The sequence below is a fragment of the Cherax quadricarinatus genome, chromosome 1 (genome assembly GCF_038502225.1).
Source record: "Cherax quadricarinatus isolate ZL_2023a chromosome 1, ASM3850222v1, whole genome shotgun sequence".
Taxonomy (NCBI): Eukaryota; Metazoa; Arthropoda; class Malacostraca; order Decapoda; family Parastacidae; genus Cherax; species Cherax quadricarinatus.
The window spans coordinates 42,291,874-42,311,347 of NC_091292.1; the positions used below are offsets into that span (position 1 = coordinate 42,291,874).

General features: G+C 42.0%; 1 protein-coding gene across 1 annotated transcript in view; it reads left to right on the forward strand.

Annotated features, from left to right (window-relative positions):
* LOC128687781 (mucin-2-like) overlaps positions 1-19,474 on the forward strand; it is a 565,626-nt gene that overhangs the window by 355,000 nt on the left and 191,152 nt on the right. The window contains exon 3 of the mRNA XM_070085758.1: positions 11,730-11,914. Within this exon, the coding sequence (XP_069941859.1) occupies positions 11,730-11,914 (185 nt within the window). The remainder of the gene's footprint in view (positions 1-11,729; positions 11,915-19,474) is intronic.

The following is a 19,474-nucleotide window of genomic DNA, read 5'->3' on the forward strand; positions in this document are numbered from 1 at the left end:
ATGGTTGTGAAGCAGATAGACAGACTGAAGCAAAATAAGTCGCCGGGTCCTGATGAGGTTTTTTCAAGGGTTCTTAAGGAATGCAAAATGGAACTCTGTGAACAATTAACTAATATTTTTAATTTATCTCTTCAAACAGGTGTAGTGTCTGATATGTGGAAGATGGCTAATGTAATTCCTATTTTTAAAACAGGGGACAAGTCGTTACCGTCAAATTACCGCCCAATAAGCCTGACCTCAATTGTAGGCAAATTATTAGAGTCAATTATAGCTGAGATTATAAGAAGCCATCTCGATAAGCATAGCTTGATTAATGATACTCAGCATGGATTCACAAGAGGCCGGTCTTGTCTAACTAATTTATTAACTTTCTTCAGTAAAGCTTTTGAGGCTGTTGACCACGATAAAGAGTTTGATATTATTTTCTTCGATTTTAGTAAGGCTTTTGATAGAGTTCCGCACCAAAGACTATTAAAGAAAGTGGCAGCTCATGGCATTGGGGGAAAAGTGCCCTCATGGATCGAGTCATGACTCACAGACAGGAAGCAGAGAGTGTCTATAAATGGGGTTAAATCCGAGTGGGGATCTGTAACAAGTGGCGTTCCACAGTCTTGGGCCCGTTGTTGTTTATAATATATATCAATGATCTTGATGAGGGAATTACTAGTGATATGAGCAAATTTGCCGATGACACAAAGATAGGTAGGATAATTGATTCAAACGTAGACGTTAGGGAACTTCAGGAGGATTTAAACAAACTATATTCTTGGTCAGAAAAGTGGCAGATGCAGTTCAATGTAGATAAATGCAAGTTTCTGAAGCTCGGGAGTGTCCATAACCCTAGCACTTATAAGTTAAATGATGTAGAACTTAGCCATACAGATTGCGAAAAGGACTTGGGGGTTATGGTGAGCAGCAACTTTAAACAAAGACAGCAATGCCTAAGCGTACATAATAAGGCAAATAGATTACTGGGATTTATATCAAGAAGTGTAAGCAACAGAAGTCCAGAGGTCATACTGCAGCTTTATACATCATTAGTGAGGCCTCACCTAGATTATGCAGCTCAATTCTGGTCTCCATATTACAGAATGGACATAAATTCGTTAGAAAAAATTCAGCGTAGGATGACTAAATTGATACATAGCATTAGAAATCTTCCTTATGAAGAAAGATTGAAGACTCTTAAGTTACATTCACTTGTTAGACGAAGAATGAGGGGAGACCTGATCGAAGTGTATAAGTGGAAGATAGGTATTAATAAAGGGGATATTAATAAGGTCTTGAGGATATCTCTCCAAGAGAGAACCCGCAGTAATGGATTTAAATTAGATAAGTTTAGATTTAGAAAGGACACAGGAAAGTATTGGTTTGGAAATAGGGTAGTTGATGAGTGGAACAGTCTACCTAGTTGGGTTATTGAGGCTAGGACTTTGGGTAGTTTCAAATTTAGGTTGGATAAGTACATGAGTGGGATGGGTTTGATTTGAGTGGGACTTGCACGTCAGAGCTTATTTCTTGGGTAGCATTGAAAATTGGGTTGGGCAAATGTTTTGTTAGTGGGATGAATTGTAAAGGACCTGCCTAGTATGGACCAACAGGCCTGCTGCAGTGTTCCTCCTTTCTTATGTTCTTATGTTACATTAGTGGGTGTGGGTGGGTGTGAGTTGGACCTGACTAGCTTGTGCTACTAGGTCGGATGCAGTGCTCCTCCCTTAAGTGACGTGTTTGACCTCACTAGGTCAAGGCATTGGCTTAAGCCGGTGGGAGAATTGGACCTGCTTCGCATAGGCCAATAGGCCTATTGCAGTGTTCCTTCTTTCTTATGTTACCATGTCACTGATTTTCACTCACAGAATTCGTCGTTATTTTGCATCTCATTCACTACCAGGCACAGACTCTCTTAATATTCATCATGATGCATAGACAGTTATTGCACTGACGAGGCATGGATAAGTCTCACATTCACCGCCACGCAGGGTGACCTCCACTCACCATCAAGGTCTGGACACTCCTTATATTAACACCTTTATACCTGCCTCTGTTCATTGATCCTTCATATGTTCCGTAATGCTGTCTATCCCAAAGTATAACTTCGCTATCAGGCATCATTCACTATTCTTTCACGTAACCTTCACCTACTCAGGATCTTGTGACCTTCACCCAAGCACATTCCAGGTTGCAACCCGAACAATTGATATATTACACAGTTACATGATAACTGTCTTAAAACTCGACTGCGTGTCTTTTTACACACACTCAATTGCTCAAATCCTATATTCACATTCTCTTGTGCTGATCTGCCCTCAATGGATCTCTAGCAGGAGAAAGAAGGTCTTGGCACGTGACTCACAGGTCATTGTGTCTTTTAAGAAATAAACACTTGTGCAGGTGTTGAGCACAGACTCAACACCTGCTCCTAGTTGAAGATTGAGACACTTATGCAGCATATGGGAATCTTTATTCAGGAAACGTTTCGCCACACAGTGGCTTCATCAGTCCAATACAAAGAGGAAGGCGTAAGGAGAGGAGGAGAATGAGGTAATCAGTCCCTCAACCTGGAGTCGATGTGTTCAGTCCATCAATCTTGTAGAATGTACATTCTACAAGGTTGATGGACTGAACACATCGACTCCAGGTTGAGGGACTGATTACCTCATTCTCCTCCTCTCCTTACGCCTTCCTCTTTGTATTGGACTGATGAAGCCACTGTGTGGCGAAACGTTTCCTGAATAAAGATTCCCATATGCTGCATAAGTGTCTCAATCTTCAACTTGTCGGTTTTTCAAACCATTCATCACACCTGCTCCTAGGCTGAACGAGTAATTACCTCACTAAGAATCAATCGCACAATTCCAAATGTGGCATGCAAAGAGTATGTTACAATTTATTCAGCATATGTTACACTCTCATATAGGCTGCCTCCCAACCAGCGAACCGGGTGCTAAAGGTTTAACTATCAGTGAAGTACCCATAGTTAAATCAGTACCTTGGTTCATTGAACAATCACAGGCAAGTGGTAAGCATTGGCAGACTTGCCTACCTGCTGGCTGAGTACAGTGCACTCTCTCTGGCTTCTGCTTTGCCATCTGTCACCGTGGTGTACACTTATTCTATCTGTACATATCTGTATATAGTGGGTGAAGGCAAAATATACATTATAGTCTACTGCTTCATTTTCCATCAAGACCAGGTCTCACAGGCCATTCATTACCTGTGTTTGTAATATGAACTCAGTAATGGAGAAGATATTTACAGATAGCAAGAAGTAGGACTTATGAGCTCATGCTACTGAGGCAAGGATGCAGAGCCTGGCAGAGGAACTGAAAGTGCTCAAACAGGTATAGAGGAGAGGACCAATAGGAGCAAGAAGCTGGATGCAGGAACAACAGCACACAGTGAGGGGATTGAGAGGATTGAAGTCCATTGAGGAAAAGATATCAGGCCACTTAGACGTCTGGGAGATGATAAGGGAGACAACCAAGAAGATATGGGGAGAAAGGAAATGGGACCAGGAAAGAGAGGGGTCACTCATTATTCGTGGGATCCATAAGGCAGAAATGAAGAACTATAACAAGAGAAGACAGGGGGAAATAAAAGAGATTGAGAGCATCATCACAGTAACAGGAGAAGACATAACCCAACTGGCAGTTTTTTAATAACATTGACATTCTAGACAGAAATGATGCAAAATAAAATCCTGCAGCAGAAATCACTGTTAAAGGGTTCCCAAATATACCAGTGAGTGTACCTTGACTGTGATAGAACACAAAAAGTGAACTGACTGAGAGAAAGAGTAAGAGGATGCCAGGGACAGAAAGAGGGGATAGGACAAGTTCCAATATACATGGGAGTGTAGTTTCATGGGAACAAGAAGCACAACCCACAGAACCACTGGCAGCATTCCCTCATCTGCTACCACCCCACACCAACTAAACACAATAACCAGAACTGAACCACACTCCACACCCACAGTCCCCCCCCCTCAGCACTAATACCACCACAACAGAAGCCTATCATAGTATCCAGACCTGCCTACCACACCCACAGCCTGCATCAACTCCTCCCATCCCCTAGAATACAGTTATAGAAAGAAAGCTGTAGGTATGGTACGCCCAACACAGATGGAATTACAAACAAGAGTGAGGGGTTGCAGGAAAGAATCACTGAGACACCCTCGGACATCACAACACTCAAAGAGACAAAGCTCACGGGGGTGATAACAGACAATTTTCCAGTCTGGATATCAGATCCTGAGGAAAGACAGAGGGAACAGAAGCGGAGGAGAAGTTACACTCTTGTCAAAAACCAATGGAGCTTTGAGGAGATGGGATGACTAGTCAGAGAAGTAGCAGTTGACTACATAGTAGGAACACTTCAAAGTGGGGGTCCAAAGGTGATGATAACAGTGATGTATAACCCATTACCGAACAGCAGCAGGCCAAGACAAGAGTACAAAAAGAGCAACAGAGTGATGGTGAATGCACTAGTCGAGGTTGTCAGTAAGGCAAAGTTACTCATCATGGGGGATTTTAATTATAAGGAGACTGGAAAAATCTGAAGCCACATGGGGAACCAGAGACATGGAGAATCAAGATGCTGGAGGCAGTACTGGAAAACTTCGTGTATCAACATGTTAGGGACACAACCAGAGAGAGAAGGAAGAAGATGGACCTGCAAGACAATACCTTGTAGTCACCTTGAACAGCTCAGGCATAGAAGATATCACACACAAAAGGCCCCTAGGCACAAGCGATCACGAGTCCTGAGTTTTGAATGTACAGTAGAGTTAACAATGGAGAGTGAAGTGGTACAAGAAGGATTGGAGAAGCCATACTTCCAAAAAGAGGACTACCCAGGTCTGAGGAAATTCTTACATGAGGTGGGTGAGTGAGCTAGAGGGAAAGGCAGTAAATTAAATGATGGAACACGTGACTACAATGTGCAGGGAGGCAGTAGAGAAGTTCGTACGAAGGAGCAACAGGAAGACTAGAGTGAGCCCATGCTTTACCCAGAGGTGTGGAGAAGCCAAAGCCAAGTGTGCTAGAGCACGAAAAATATACAGAAGGCAAAGAAACCAGGAAAACAGGGTGTTGAGCCGAACAGCTAGAAATGAATACACATTGATAAGGAGAGAAACCCAGCATCAATACGAGAATGATATAGCATCAAGAGCAAAATTTGACCCAATTTGTTATACAGTTACATCAGGAGAAAAACAACAGTCAAGGACCAGGTAATCAGGCTGAGGAATGAAGGATGGGAATTCACAGGGAACAACCAGGAAGTGCGTGAGGAGGTCAGCTCACGATTCAAGGAGATACTCATAGTGGAGACAGAGATGCTTCCAGCAAACGGAGGTGGTAGGGGGCACCAGCAAGTGCTGGAGACACTGCACACAACCGAGGAGGAGGTGAAGAAACTGCTAGGGCAACTAGATATGTCGAAGATGGTGGGCCCAGATAATATCTCTCCTTGGGACCTGAGAGAGGGAGCAGATGAACTGCGTGTGCCAATAATAAAAATCTTCAATAAATCTATCGAAATATTGCAACTGCCTGAGGTGTGGAAAACAGCAAATGTAATCCCAGTTTTTATGAAAGAAGACAGACAGGCTGCACTAAATTACAGACCAGTGTTGCTGAACATGCATAGTGATAATCTTCTCCGTAACTTTAGTTACAGAGAAGATTATCAGGAGAGGAGTGGTGTTGCACCTAGAAAGGAAAGGGCTCATACATGATTACCAGCACGGCTTCAGGGAAGGGAAGTCCTGCGTCACAAACCTATCGGAGTTCCATGACAAGGTAACAGAAATAAGACAGGAGAGAGAGGGATGGGTAGACTGCATCTTCTTGGTCTGTAAGAAGGCCTTCGACACAGTACCACACAAGAGGCTGGTCGAAAAGCATGAGGAGCAGACACTTATTGTGTATGTGAATGACATGATGAAAGGGATAGATTCAGAGGTATCTCTGTTCGCAGACGATGTGAAGCTAATGAGGAGAATACAAGCGGACGAGGATGAGGTAAGCCTACAAGAAGATCTGGACAGGCTGCAAGCCTGGTCCAACAAATGGCTCCTGGAGTTTAACCCCAGCAAGTGCAAAGATATGAAGCTTTGGGAAAGACAAAGACCAAAGACGGAGGTAAAGGGCTGCAAAACTCTCAAGGAAAAGGATCTTGGGTGTGAACATTATACCGAATACATCTCGCACATCAACCAAACAACTGCTGCAGCATATGGGCGCCTGGCAAACCTGAGAATAGCGTTTCGGCATCTAAGTATAGACTTATTTACGACACTGTACACCGTGTACGTCAGGCCCATAATGGAACCCACACCTGGTTAAACACGTCAAGAAATTAGAGAAAGTGAAAGGTTTGCAGCAAGACTAGTCCCGGAGCTGAGGGGTATGCCCTGCGAGAAGAGGTTAAGGGAACTCAATCTGACAACATTGGAGGACAGGAGAGATAGGGGGACATGATAACGACATATAAAATACTGAGAGGAATTGACAAGGTGGCTAGGGAAGGAATGTTTCAAAAACAGGACACAACTACACGGGGGTCACAGCTGGAAGCTGAAAACTCAGGTGAATCACAGGGATGTTAGTCATAGTCAGTCATAGACTTGTTAGGAAGTGGAACAGTCTGAAGAGTGATGTAGCAGAGGCAAGAGGTACGATAAAGCTCATGGAGCAGGAAGAGATTGGACCAGCAAAGAGGCGGGGCCAGGAGCTGTGAATCGACCCCTTCAACTACAAAGAGGTAAGAACAAGTAGGTAAGAGCACACACACACACACACACACACACACACACACACACACACAGTATGAAAATGACATAGCATCGAGAATCAAGACTGACCCGAAACTGTTGTATAGCCACATCAGGAGGAAGACAACAGTCAAAGACCAGGTGATCAGATTAAGGACAGAAGGTGGAGAACTCACAAGAAATGATCAGGAGGTATGTGAGGAGCTGAACAGGAGATTTAAGGAAGTTTTTACAGTAGAGACAGGAAGGGCTGTGGGAAGACAGAACAGAAGGGAACATCAAGAGGGAATATACCAACAAGTGTTGGATGACATACGAACAACTGAGGAGGAGGTGAAGAAGCTCTTAAGTGACCTTGACACCTCAAAGGCGATGGGACCGGACAACATCTCCCCATGGGTCCTTAGAGAAGGAGCAGAGATGCTGTGTGTGCCTCTAACCACAATCTTCAACACATCCCTTGAAACTGGGCAACTACCTGAGAAATGGAAGACAGCTAATGTAGTCCCCATATTTAAGAAAGGAAACAGAAACGAGGCACTAAACTACAGACCTGTGTCTCTGACATGTATCGTGTGCAAAGTCATGGAGAAGATTATCAGGAGGAGAGTGGTCGAACACCTGGAAAGGAACAAGATTATAAATGAAAACCAGCATGGGTTCATGGAAGGCAAATCTTGTATCACAAACCTCCTGGAGTTTTATGACAAGGTAACAGAAGTAAGACACGAGAGAGAGGGTTGGGTAGATTGCGTTTTCCTAGACTGCAGGAAGGCCTTTGACACAGTTCCCCACAAGAGATTAGTGCAGAAGCTGGAGGATCAGGCACACGTAAAAGGAAGGGCACTGCAATGGATAAGGGAATACCTGACAGGGAGGCAGCAACGAGTCATGGTACGTGAAGAGGTATCACAGTGGGCGCCTGTTACGAGCGGGGTCCCACAGGGGTCAGTTCTAGGACCAGTGCTATTTTTGATATATGTGAACGACATGATGGAAGGAATAGACTCTGAAGTGTCCCTGTTCGCAGATGACGTGAAGTTGATGAGAAGAATTAAATCGGACGAGGATGAGGCAGGACTGCAAAGAGACCTGGAGAGGCTGGACATGTGGTCCAGTAACTGGCTTCTCGAATTCAATCCAGCCAAATGCAAAGTCATGAAGATTGGGGAGGGGCAAAGAAGACCGCAGACAGAGTATAGGCTAGGTGGACAAAGACTACAGACCTCACTCAGGGAGAAAGACCTTGGGGTGACCATAACACCGAGCACATCACCGGAGGCACACATCAACCAAATAACCGCTGCAGCATACGGGCGCCTGGCAAACCTGAGAACAGCGTTCCGATACCTTAATAAGGAATCGTTCAAGACACTGTACACTGTGTATGTTAGGCCCATACTGGAGTATGCAGCACCAGTCTGGAACCCACACCTGGTCAAGCACGTCAAGAAGTTAGAGAAAGTACAAAGGTTTGCAACAAGGCTAGTCCCAGAGCTCAAGGGAATGTCGTACGAGGAAAGGTTAAGGGAAATCGGACTGACGACACTGGAGGACAGAAGGGTCAGGGGAGACATGATAACGACATACAAGATACTGCGGGGAATAGACAAGGTGGACAAAGATAGGATGTTCCAGAGAGGGGACACAGGGACAAGGGGTCACAACTGGAAGCTGAAGACTCAGACGAGTCACAGGGACGTTAGGAAGTATTTCTTCAGTCATAGAGTTGTCAGCAAGTGGAATAGCCTAGCAAGTGAAGTAGTGGAGGCAGGAACCATACATAGTTTTAAGCAGAGGTATGACAAAGCTCAGGAAGCAGAGAGAGAGAGGATCCAGTAGCGATCAGTGAAGAGGCGGGGCCAGGAGCTGAGTCTCGACCCCTGCAACCACAATTAGGTGAGTACAATTAGGTGAGTACACACACACACACACACACACACATCAAGATGCTCAGTGCCAACACTAACAACCTCTGGATCACTGCTGATACTACCAGCAAAATTAAATACAGGTTGCGAAATATACAGATTCTCAGATGTAAAAATCAATAGCCTTAAACCTGCGAAAATAAATGGTGCTGAGGTAAAATAAGACAAATTTTTTTTCGGCGGCTAACCCTGGAGGGTTAGCCGCCCAGGATAATCCTGGAAAGGCAGTGCATTATCAAGGACTGTCTGTCTTATTTCCATTGGGGTCCTTAAATCTTGTACCCCAGAATGCGACTTACATCAGTCGACTTACACCCAGGTACCAACCTACTTGCTAGGTGAACGGAACAGCAGGTGTAAGGAAACACGCCCAATGTTTCCACACTTGTCGGGGATCGACCACGAACACTCAGTGTGTGAGGCGAGAGTGTTGTCTACCAGGACACGGGACAACACTCACTGTTTTGTTTTCATGGTGACGAAAGCACTCTGTAAGGTTTGGTGATGACGTCCCGCTGAGAGACGGACTTTCAACCGACATTAACAGTCTGAGACGTCGAGAGATATCACAGTAGTGTGTACATCAACCAGTAGTTGTTGTTAATTGAGAACACTCAGCGTGTTTTTGTCGCATTCCGCATTATGTCTACCGGTTTCCTGAAGAGTTAGGTGTAAATGCAAAGTTATTATGTACCCTTAATGACACTTTTCTTTTCTAGACCTAAAGTAATTGCTTACCCTTAATGGTGCCTCTCTTGTTTAGATATGGAGTAATTATGCACCATTAATGGTGCTTCTCTTGTTTAGATATAGATTATGTACCATTATGGCATTTCTCTTGTCTAGATGAAGATTAATTATGCACCATTAATGGTGCTTCTCTTGTCTAGATATAGATTGAATATGTATCATTAATGTTACTTCTCTTGTCTACATATACAGACTAATTATGTACCATTAATGGTGCTTCTCTTGTTTAGATACAGATTATGTACCAGTATGGTGTTTTTCTTGTCTAGATATAGACTAATTATGTACCATTAATGGTGCTTCTTTTGTTTAGTAATAACAGACTACATTCTTTTCCTTTATTTATTTCTTTATTTATGTTAATATTTTAATTAATTGAAAACCGATGAAAAACGTTGTACAGTCGACAGTTTCGCATATTTACAGCACCATCATCACTGACAGACCCGCTAGTGAAGGTCACACACAACCATAAGACCGAGCGGTCAGGACCACACCACACTAATAATAATAATAATAATAATAATAATAATAATAATAATAATAATAATAATAATAATAATAATAATAATAATAATAATAATAATAAAATAATAATGATGATGATAATAATAATAATAATAATAATAATAATAATAATAATAATAATAATAATAATAATAATAATAATAATAATAATAATTAATAATAATAAAAATAAAATAATGATAATAATAATAATAAAATAATAATAATAATAATAATAATAATAATAATAATAATAATAATAATAATAATAATAATAATGAAAATAATAATAATAATAATAATAATAATAATAATAATAATAATAATAATAATAATAATAATAATAATAATTGTAATACTGTATTTCTTCAAGTACGTGTACAAGGTATACAGACCATAGCTGACATCACTGACTTACTGGTATATAGAAAGCCCCTTGTCATGCAGAGAAATAACTATTAAAAATTGTTATAACTATAACCATAATTTTAAAGAGGTGGACCGGTAAGCCAGTGGAAGGCCTCGGTCAGATGACCAAAAGCTCCAACGGTAGGTCATCATCCGACTAAGACCTGCGTCAGGAAACACTTGTCCTGTTTCCTGACGAACTTTACCTAACCTAACATTTGCAGAGCATTTCAGGCAAATTAGGTCATTTTTGTCCCAGGATGTGACCCACACCAGTCGACTAACACCCAGGTACCCATTTTACTGATGGGTGAACATGGACAGCAGGTGTTACGTCCTAATGTTTCCGCCCGTACCGGGGTTCCACCCCCCGGACCTCAGTGTGTGAACTAGTAATGGAGCTACGGGACACCGTAAGACAGTCCTAATCGTCAAGACCACACAACATTAATAAGACAGACCTAGTCATTAGACCACATCACAAGTATCAGAGAGACTTAATCATTAAGACCATATCACATTAATAACCTAGGCCTGGTCATTAAGACTACGTCACATTAATAAGCTAGGCCTAGTCATTAAGACCACATCACATTAATAAGCTAGGCCTAGTCATTAAGACTACATCACATTCATAAGATATACCTGAAGGAGAAGAGCCGCAGTCATCCGCAAGACTAAATGGTTTTGATGCGAGGTGACGGCGGAGGTTACTCAGTCTCTGGCCTGAGGTTATTTGTCTGGTAGGACGGAAATTTTTTACCACACTAATAATTATGGCGTCAGTTGGTGGGGACGTGTGACATGAATTCCGTACTTAAAATACCCATATATTTCGTTTTTTGAATTTTTGGTTTTGGGGGGGGGGATTTTTTTTGTGTTGCACAGGTCTGAGCGAAGCTCAGATATTAATTATGGACAAGGTAGATTATATGGTAAAAATAACATATCAGAAGACAAGGAAACTGACGTGTCCCTTAAATCCCTGTAAAAAAATGACGCCAAAGTGAATTTATGGGGACTATAAATATGTGGTTCAGGGTAATTCTACATCAAATGACACCAAAAATATTTCTATCGGAATTTTTTTTTTCCGGGTTCGACCCTTTTTCTGCAGGAGTACATGGCATCCACAACTCCAGTGTTTCTCGCCGAATAATAATAATAATAATAATAATAATAATAATAATAATAATAATAATAATAATAATAATAATAATAATAATAATAATAACAATAATAATAATAATAATAATAATAATAATAATAATAATAATAATAATAATAATAATAATAATAATAAAGTAGCGTTCACTGGTAAAGTAACACCCGATTTTCCATTTTTCTCTCAGCTGGCTGCGGGGCAGCTAGACCTGAATAATGACCTGGACTTCCCGGCAGTCATGCCCAACATGCCCCAAATCACCAGCCTCGACGTCCATTGTGAGAAATCGGGCATGACAGTCAACGTTGAGTTCTCCCTACCTTTTGACGGTGTGATCTTCAGCAAGGGTCACTTCTCTAACCCAGCTTGTCGGTAAGTACCACTCAAACGCACTTCTTAACACCATCAACTCACTCAGTATCTCCCACGAATACCTCAGAGTCGTGTTTTAAGTTTAAATATTGTCTTCAGTGATACCAACTTTTAAACATTAATAATCACATTTTATCAAACATGTTAAATTTGTTGTATGCCATAACATTAAACATTTAGTTAGAAATAACAAAAAAATAGATTTAGAATTAAATATTTTTAATGACGGAATAGTTTGAAAGTATAATGTATAAAATATTTGATACACAATAAACTTTTAAATTATAATATATAGTAAATAGATAGAATTAATATAAACCAAACTTGTTTAAAATCTACCTATTTTGAGTTTACATTTTAGTATATCTTTTATTTTTAAAAAACCCATCTTATAAATATTTTTGTTGAACCTTCCTGTTCTGTCCTCTGCTGTGACCCTCCTTCCAGAGGCACTGGTTGACATGTCAATTTTATTCTCACACTGACGAGAGATAGCCTGTGTTGCCTTACATAGTGCAGGAATGCTGCTCTATACTGTTAGGTAATAATGCCTAACACAGGTTGGCCTTGCCATCTCTCACAGTGTGGCATTGCTGTTTCACATGGCGCGGCATTGATTCCTCACACAGTGTGATAGCGCTGCTTCACATGGTGTGGCACTGATGCATCACATACTGGGGCAGTACTGCTTCACACGGTGTGGCATTGACTCCTCACACAGTGTGATAGTGCTGCTTCACACAGTGTAGCAGTGATTCCTCACACAGTGTGGCACTTCTTACACCACACCACGACATAAAGACAACTACCAGACTACGACCAGTGCCTCACACTATCCTTTCCACCATAGATGATAAGTGTACTAAACATTGAAACGTAGACTGTAACCCATTAACAACTTGTATTCTATGTACATATCGTCAAAATGTATAAATATTTACATATTTTAATTCCTTCCCCTGACAATACACGTAACACATTCTCATAGATTTAAGATCCTATACTGCTATAAGTAGTATTAAACAGTGTGTGTATATACTGAGAGTTATACATGTATCAGTGTGTATAGGCTGAGAGCTCAATGTAATTTCTATTTAATGGATAAAAGTAATCTTGGCAGTTGGTGTACAGGGTTCAATAGAGTTTAATAACCCTCCAATAGTCGATAGGCTTTTATCCCAGAAAAAAAATTCGCGTGCTTGTTCTATAAACCCGGTAAAGGATTAAATAATACATTTTAACTATTAAATAAGTCTTGGAGTTATTGTAGAGGTGACACATAGAATTACCGGTCCAACTGTGGTTGAAATGCTTCATAAGTAACGAAGTAACGAAGCTTGTGGGGCACATTTAATAAGATTTAAGTTATTCACAAGATCTTCGCCTAGCTGAGCGAATTAGTCGAGCCCACAGATATTTATATAAGAGATATTGTTGTTATTAGTGAAGGAATCCTGCGCACCTGCAGGCTTCCTTCACGAAACCTACTCTTCTGAAGGCTTCCTCCATGAAGCCTACACTCCCGGAGGCTTCTTTCATAAAGCCCACACTCCTATTGGCTGACTCTATGAAGGCCAAACTCCTGGAGTCTCCGTCCATGAAACCTACACTTTTGAAGGCTTCCTTCATGAAGCCTACACTCCTGGAGGCTCCCTTCGTGAAGCCTAGAACCTTCGTTCCCACTCTTGGAAGCCTCTACGGAGCGTGCATAAAATTAAGACTTTTCGTAGCTTCCTCCATGAATTTTATTGTTTCTGGGCCCCATCTACGAAGCATATGCTCACTGGAGAGCCTTCCTGACCGATACTAAGTCTCACTGGTACTCCTTCCTTAATGCCAGGTCACATTAAGGCTCCATCTTTGTATCTTAGTGTCAATGTGATCCCTCCTCCATGAAGCCTCATATCATTGTGGCTCTCTCCATGAAACCTCTTTACATGCGTGGGCTTCTCCAACGAACCATAGAGGTTTTGGGACCTCCACGAAGGGTAGGGTCCGTGGAGCTACCCCTTGAGGCCCCTTCTATGAACCTTCATTCACCGGAGATATCTTCACAAATCCTAAGCTCTTTGAACCCTTTCTAAGTAGAGCAGACTCTTTGTAAGCCCCTTGGACCTTCCCTGTTTCCATGTAGCCTAAAATTCTCCAAGCTCCGACCAGTTATTCAGCTGAAGTACAAGCCGTGTGTTCCTGGGTATGTCAGCTAACACCTTGTGTCAGCTGGACGGCAATACCCATATTAGTGTCTGGCTGAGTGGTATAGAACTGCGTACTATACTATATATACATACATATATACTATATATATATATTATATATATATATATATATATATATATATATATATATATATATATATATATATATATATATATATATATATATATATATATATATATATATATATATATACGTATATCTATATATATATATATATATATATATATATATATATATATATATATATATATATATATATATATATATATATATATATATATATATATATATACACACACATTTCAAATGGGATGGGCTGGATCTCTATTTAAAGGCTTCGTTTGTTAAGCTAAAAGCCTATCGACTACTTGAGGGATCACTAATACCGTAAATAATCTGTAAATCTGTATACTTGTATAGCCAATCAAAACTGCTTTAGTCAGAAATATTGGAACTGAAATCCACTGTACGCTTACCTAGAGATATTCACCTCTCACTCGACATTCGACTTGGTAAACCTGTTTGTAGCTATTTACATGCCTTAAAAATTTAAATACTTTTCCACTCTGTCGTTACATAACATTCTTTTCCAACACTTTGAGATTCGCCTCCATTCTCCAAGATAAAAAAAAAAATATATAATTTTAATGCGAATTTGTTTAATTTACACAAAAAACTAACCTAGCAAAATAACCTTGGTAAAATTCGCTTTAATTAATTAATTATTGGGATAACATAAGTTACTAGTTTTAACTAGGAAGTTGAAATAGAAGTTAATATTCAGGTAATTCATTTTAATCAACTGGATAAATTACTTCTTTATCAAGAATTGACTACAATATAAAATATAACATGTAAGAAAATGTAATGAATAGTTATTTTTTTTTCTCTCTTGGAGATTGTTGGGAATCGATGAAAGGGCAGGAAATTATCATCTTTCTGTCTCTTTATCTCAAAAATGACTGTGTCACTTGGGTGGCTGTGTCACTGCGGTGTCTGTGTCACTGGGATATCTGTCACTGGCATCTCTATGTCACTGGGATGGCTGTGTCACTGGGATGTGTGTTTCACTGGGATGTCTGTGTCACAGGGATTTCTTTGTCACTGGGATGTGTGTGACACTGAGATGTCTGTGCCACTGGGATGCATGTGTCACTGCAATGACTGTGTCACTAGGATGTCTGTGTCACTAGAATATCTGTATCAATGGGACGACTACGTCACTGGTATGCCTGTGTCACTGGGATGTCTGTGTCACTGGAATGTCTGCGTCACTGTGATGTCTGTGTCACTGGAACGTCTATGTCACTAGAACGTCTGTGTCACTGGAACATCTGTGTCACTGGGATGTCTGTGTCACTGTGATGCTTTTGCCACTGGAACGTCCGTGTCAATGAAACGTCTGTTTCAGTGGAATGTATGTGCCATTAAACTGACTGTATCTCTGGGATGTCTGTGTCAGTAGAATGTCTGTGTTATTGGAACGCCTGTGTGAATGGGATGTTTATGTCACTGGAATGTCTGTGTCACCATGATTTCAGTGTCACTAGGATAACGGTGTCACTGGGATGTCAGTGTCACTAAGATGCCAGTGTCACTAGGATGTCATTATCACTAGGGTGTGAGTGTTACTGAGATGTCAGTGTCACTAGGATGTCAGTGTCAGATGGATGTCATTCTCACTAGGATGTCAGTGTCAGTATGATGTCAGTGTCTCAAGGATGTCAGTGTCTCAAGGAAGTAAGTGCCACTAGGATGTCAGTGTCACTAGGACGTCAGTATCATTAGGATGTCAGTGTCACTAGTGTGTGAGTGTTACTAATATGTTAGTGTCACTATGATGTCAGTATCAATAGGATGCCCGTGTCACTAGTGTGTGTGTTACTAAGATGTCAGTGTCACTAAGATGTCAGAGACACTAGGATGTCAGTGTCATTAGGATGTCAGTGACACTAGGATGTCAGTGACACTAGGATGTGCTTCTAAGATGTCAGTGTCACTGGGATGTCTGTGTCACTGGAATGTCTGTGTCACTGGACAGTCTGTGTCACTGGGATGACTGTGTTACTGGAATGTCTGTGTCACTGGAAAGTCTGTCAGTGGAACGTTTGTGTCACTGGGATGTCATTGTCACTGGAATGTCTTTTTCACTGGAATGTCTGTATCACCTGAATATCGGTGTCAGTGGAATATCAGTGTCACTAGGATGTCGGAGTCAATGGGATGTTAGTGTCACTAGGATGTCAGTATCAATAGGATGTCAGTGATGTTTGAATGCCTGTGGCGTTGGAATGTCTGTCATTGGAATGTCTGTGACACTGGGAGGTTTGTGTCACTGGGAAGTTTGTGTCACAAGGATGTCTCTGTCGCTGAGATGTCCGTGTCAATGAAACGTCTATGTCACTGGAATGTCAGTGTCACTAGGATGTCGGTGTTGCTTGGATATCTGTGTCACTGGGATGTCTGTGTCCTGGAACGTCTGTGTTACTGGGATGTCTGTGTCACTGGAACATCTGTGTCATTGGGATGTCAGTGACACTAGGTTGTCATTATCACTAGGATGTCAGTGTTGCTTGGATGCCTGTGCCACTGGGATGTCTATGTAGGCGGAATGTCTGTGTCACTGGGATATCTGTGTCACTGGGATGTTAGTGTCCCTGGCTTGTCAGTGTCACTGAAAAGTCTGTGTCACTGGAATGTCTGTGTCGCTAGAATGTTTTTGTCATTGGCATGTCTGTGTCACTGGAATGTCTGTCACTGGAATGATTTTTCACTGAAATGTCTGTGTCACTGTGATGTCTGGGACATTGGAATGTCTTTCTCACTGAACATCTGTGTCACTGAAATGTTTGTGTCACTGGGATGTTAGTGTCACTGGGATGTTAGTGTTACTGGGATGTTAGTGTCACTGGGATGCTAGTGTCATTGCGATCTTAGTGTCACTGGGATGTTAGTGTCACTGGGATGTTACTATCACTGGGATGTTAGTGTCACTGGGATGTTGGTGTCACTTGGATGTTTGTGTCATTGGGATGTTAGTGTCACTGGGATGTCTGTGTCACTGGGATGTTAGCGTCACTGGGATCTTAGTGTTACAGTGATGTTAGTGGCACTGCGATGTAAGTGTCACTGGGACGTCAGTGTCACTGGGATGTTAGTGTCACTGGGATGTTAGTGTCACTGGGATGTTAGTGTCACTGGGATGTTAGTGTCACTGCGATGTAAGTGTCACTGGGACGTCAGTGTCACTGGGATGTTAGTGTCACTTTGAAGTTAGTGTCACTGGGATGTTAGTGTCAATGTGATGTTAGTGTCACAGGGATGTTAGTGACACTGGGAAGTTAGTGTCTTTGTGATGCTAGTGACACTGGGATGTTAGTGTCACGGGGATGACTGTGTGACTGTGATGTTAGTGTCACTGGGCTGTTAGTGTCACTGGGATGTTAGTGTCACTGTGATGTTAGTTTCACTGGGATGTTAGTGTCACTGTGATGTTAGTGTCACTGCAATGTTAGTGTCACTGGGATGTTAGTGTCATTGGGAAGTTAGTGTCACTGGGATGTTAGTGTCACTGGGATGTTAGTGTCACTGGGATGCTAGTGCCATTGGGATGAAAGTGTTAGTGAGATATGTGTGTCACTGGGGTGTTAATGTCACTTGGATGCTAGTGTCATTGGGACATCAGTGTCAGTGGGATGTTAGTGTCAGTGGGATATGTGCGTCACTAGGATGTTAGTGTCACTGCAATATTGGTGTCACTGGAATGCTAGTATCATAGGGATGTCAATGTCACAGGAATATGTGTGTCACTGGTATGTGTGTGTCACTGAGATGTTAGTGTCACTGGGATGCCAATGTCACTGGGATATGTGTGCCACTGAGACGTTTGTGTCACTGGGATGCTAGTGTCACTGGGATGTTAGTGTCACTGGTATGTCAGAGTCACTTGGATGTCAGTGTCACTGGAATGTCAGTGTCACTGGTATGTTAGTGTCACTGGGATGTTAGTTTCACTGGGATGTTAGTGTCACTGGGATATGTGTGTCACTGGGATGCTAGTGTCACTGAGATGTTAGCGTCACTGGGATGTCAGTGTCACTTGGATGTCAGTGTTACTGGAATGTCAGTGTCACTGGGATGTTAGTGTAATTGGGATGTCAGTGTCACTTAGATGTCAGTGTCGCTTTAATGTCAGTGTCACTGGAATGTCAGTGTCACTGGAATGTCAGTGTCACTGGGATCTCAGAGTCACTTGGATGTCAGTGCTACTGGGATGTCAGTTCCACTGGGATGTTAGTGTCACTGGGATGTCAGTGTAACTGGTATGTTAGTGTCACTGGGATGTTAGTGTCACTGGCATGCCAGTGCCACTGGAATGTTAGTGTCACTGGGTTGTCAGTGTCACTGGGATGTCTGTGTCACTCGGATGTTAGTGTCACTGGAATATTAGTGTCACTGGGATGCTAGTGCCACTGGGATATCGGCGTCACTGGGATGTCAGTGTCACTGGGATGTCAGTGGCACTTGCATGTCAGTGTCACTGGGATGGCAGTGTCACTGGGATGTTAGTGTCAATGGGATGTTAGTGTCACTGGGATGTTAGTGTCACTGGGAGGTTAGTGTCACTGGGATGCTAATGTCACTGGGATGTTGATGTCACTGTGATGTTAGTGCCACTGTGATGTTAGAGTCACTGTGATGTTAGAGTCACTGTGATGTTAGAGTCACTGGGATGTTAGTGTCAATGGGATGTTAGTGTCACTGGGATGTTAGTGTCACTGGGAGGTTAGTGTCACTGGGATGCTAATGTCACTGGGATGTTGATGTCACTGTGATGTTAGTGCCACTGTGATGTTAGAGTCACTGTGATGTTAGAGTCACTGGGATGTCAGTGTCACTGGGATGTCAGTGGCAATTGCATGTCAGTGTCACTGGGATGTTGATGTCACTGTGATGTTAGTGCCACTGTGATGTTAGAGTCACTGTGATGTTAGAGTCACTGTGATGTTAGAGTCACTGTGATGTTAGAGTCACTGGGATGTTAGTGTCATTGGGATGTCAGTGTCCCTGGGATGTCAGTCTCACTTGGATGCCAGTGGCACTGGGATGTCTGTGTCACTGGGATATTAGTGTCACTGGGATGTCAGTGTCACTGGGATGTTAGAGTCACTGGGTTATCAGTGTCACTGGGATGTCAGTGTCACTTGGATGTCAGTGGCACTGGGATGTCTGTGTCACTGGGAGGTTAGTGTCACTGGGATGTCAGTGTCACTGGGATGATAGTGACACTGGGATATCAGTGCCACTGGGATGTCAGTGTCACTGGGGTGTCAGTGTCAT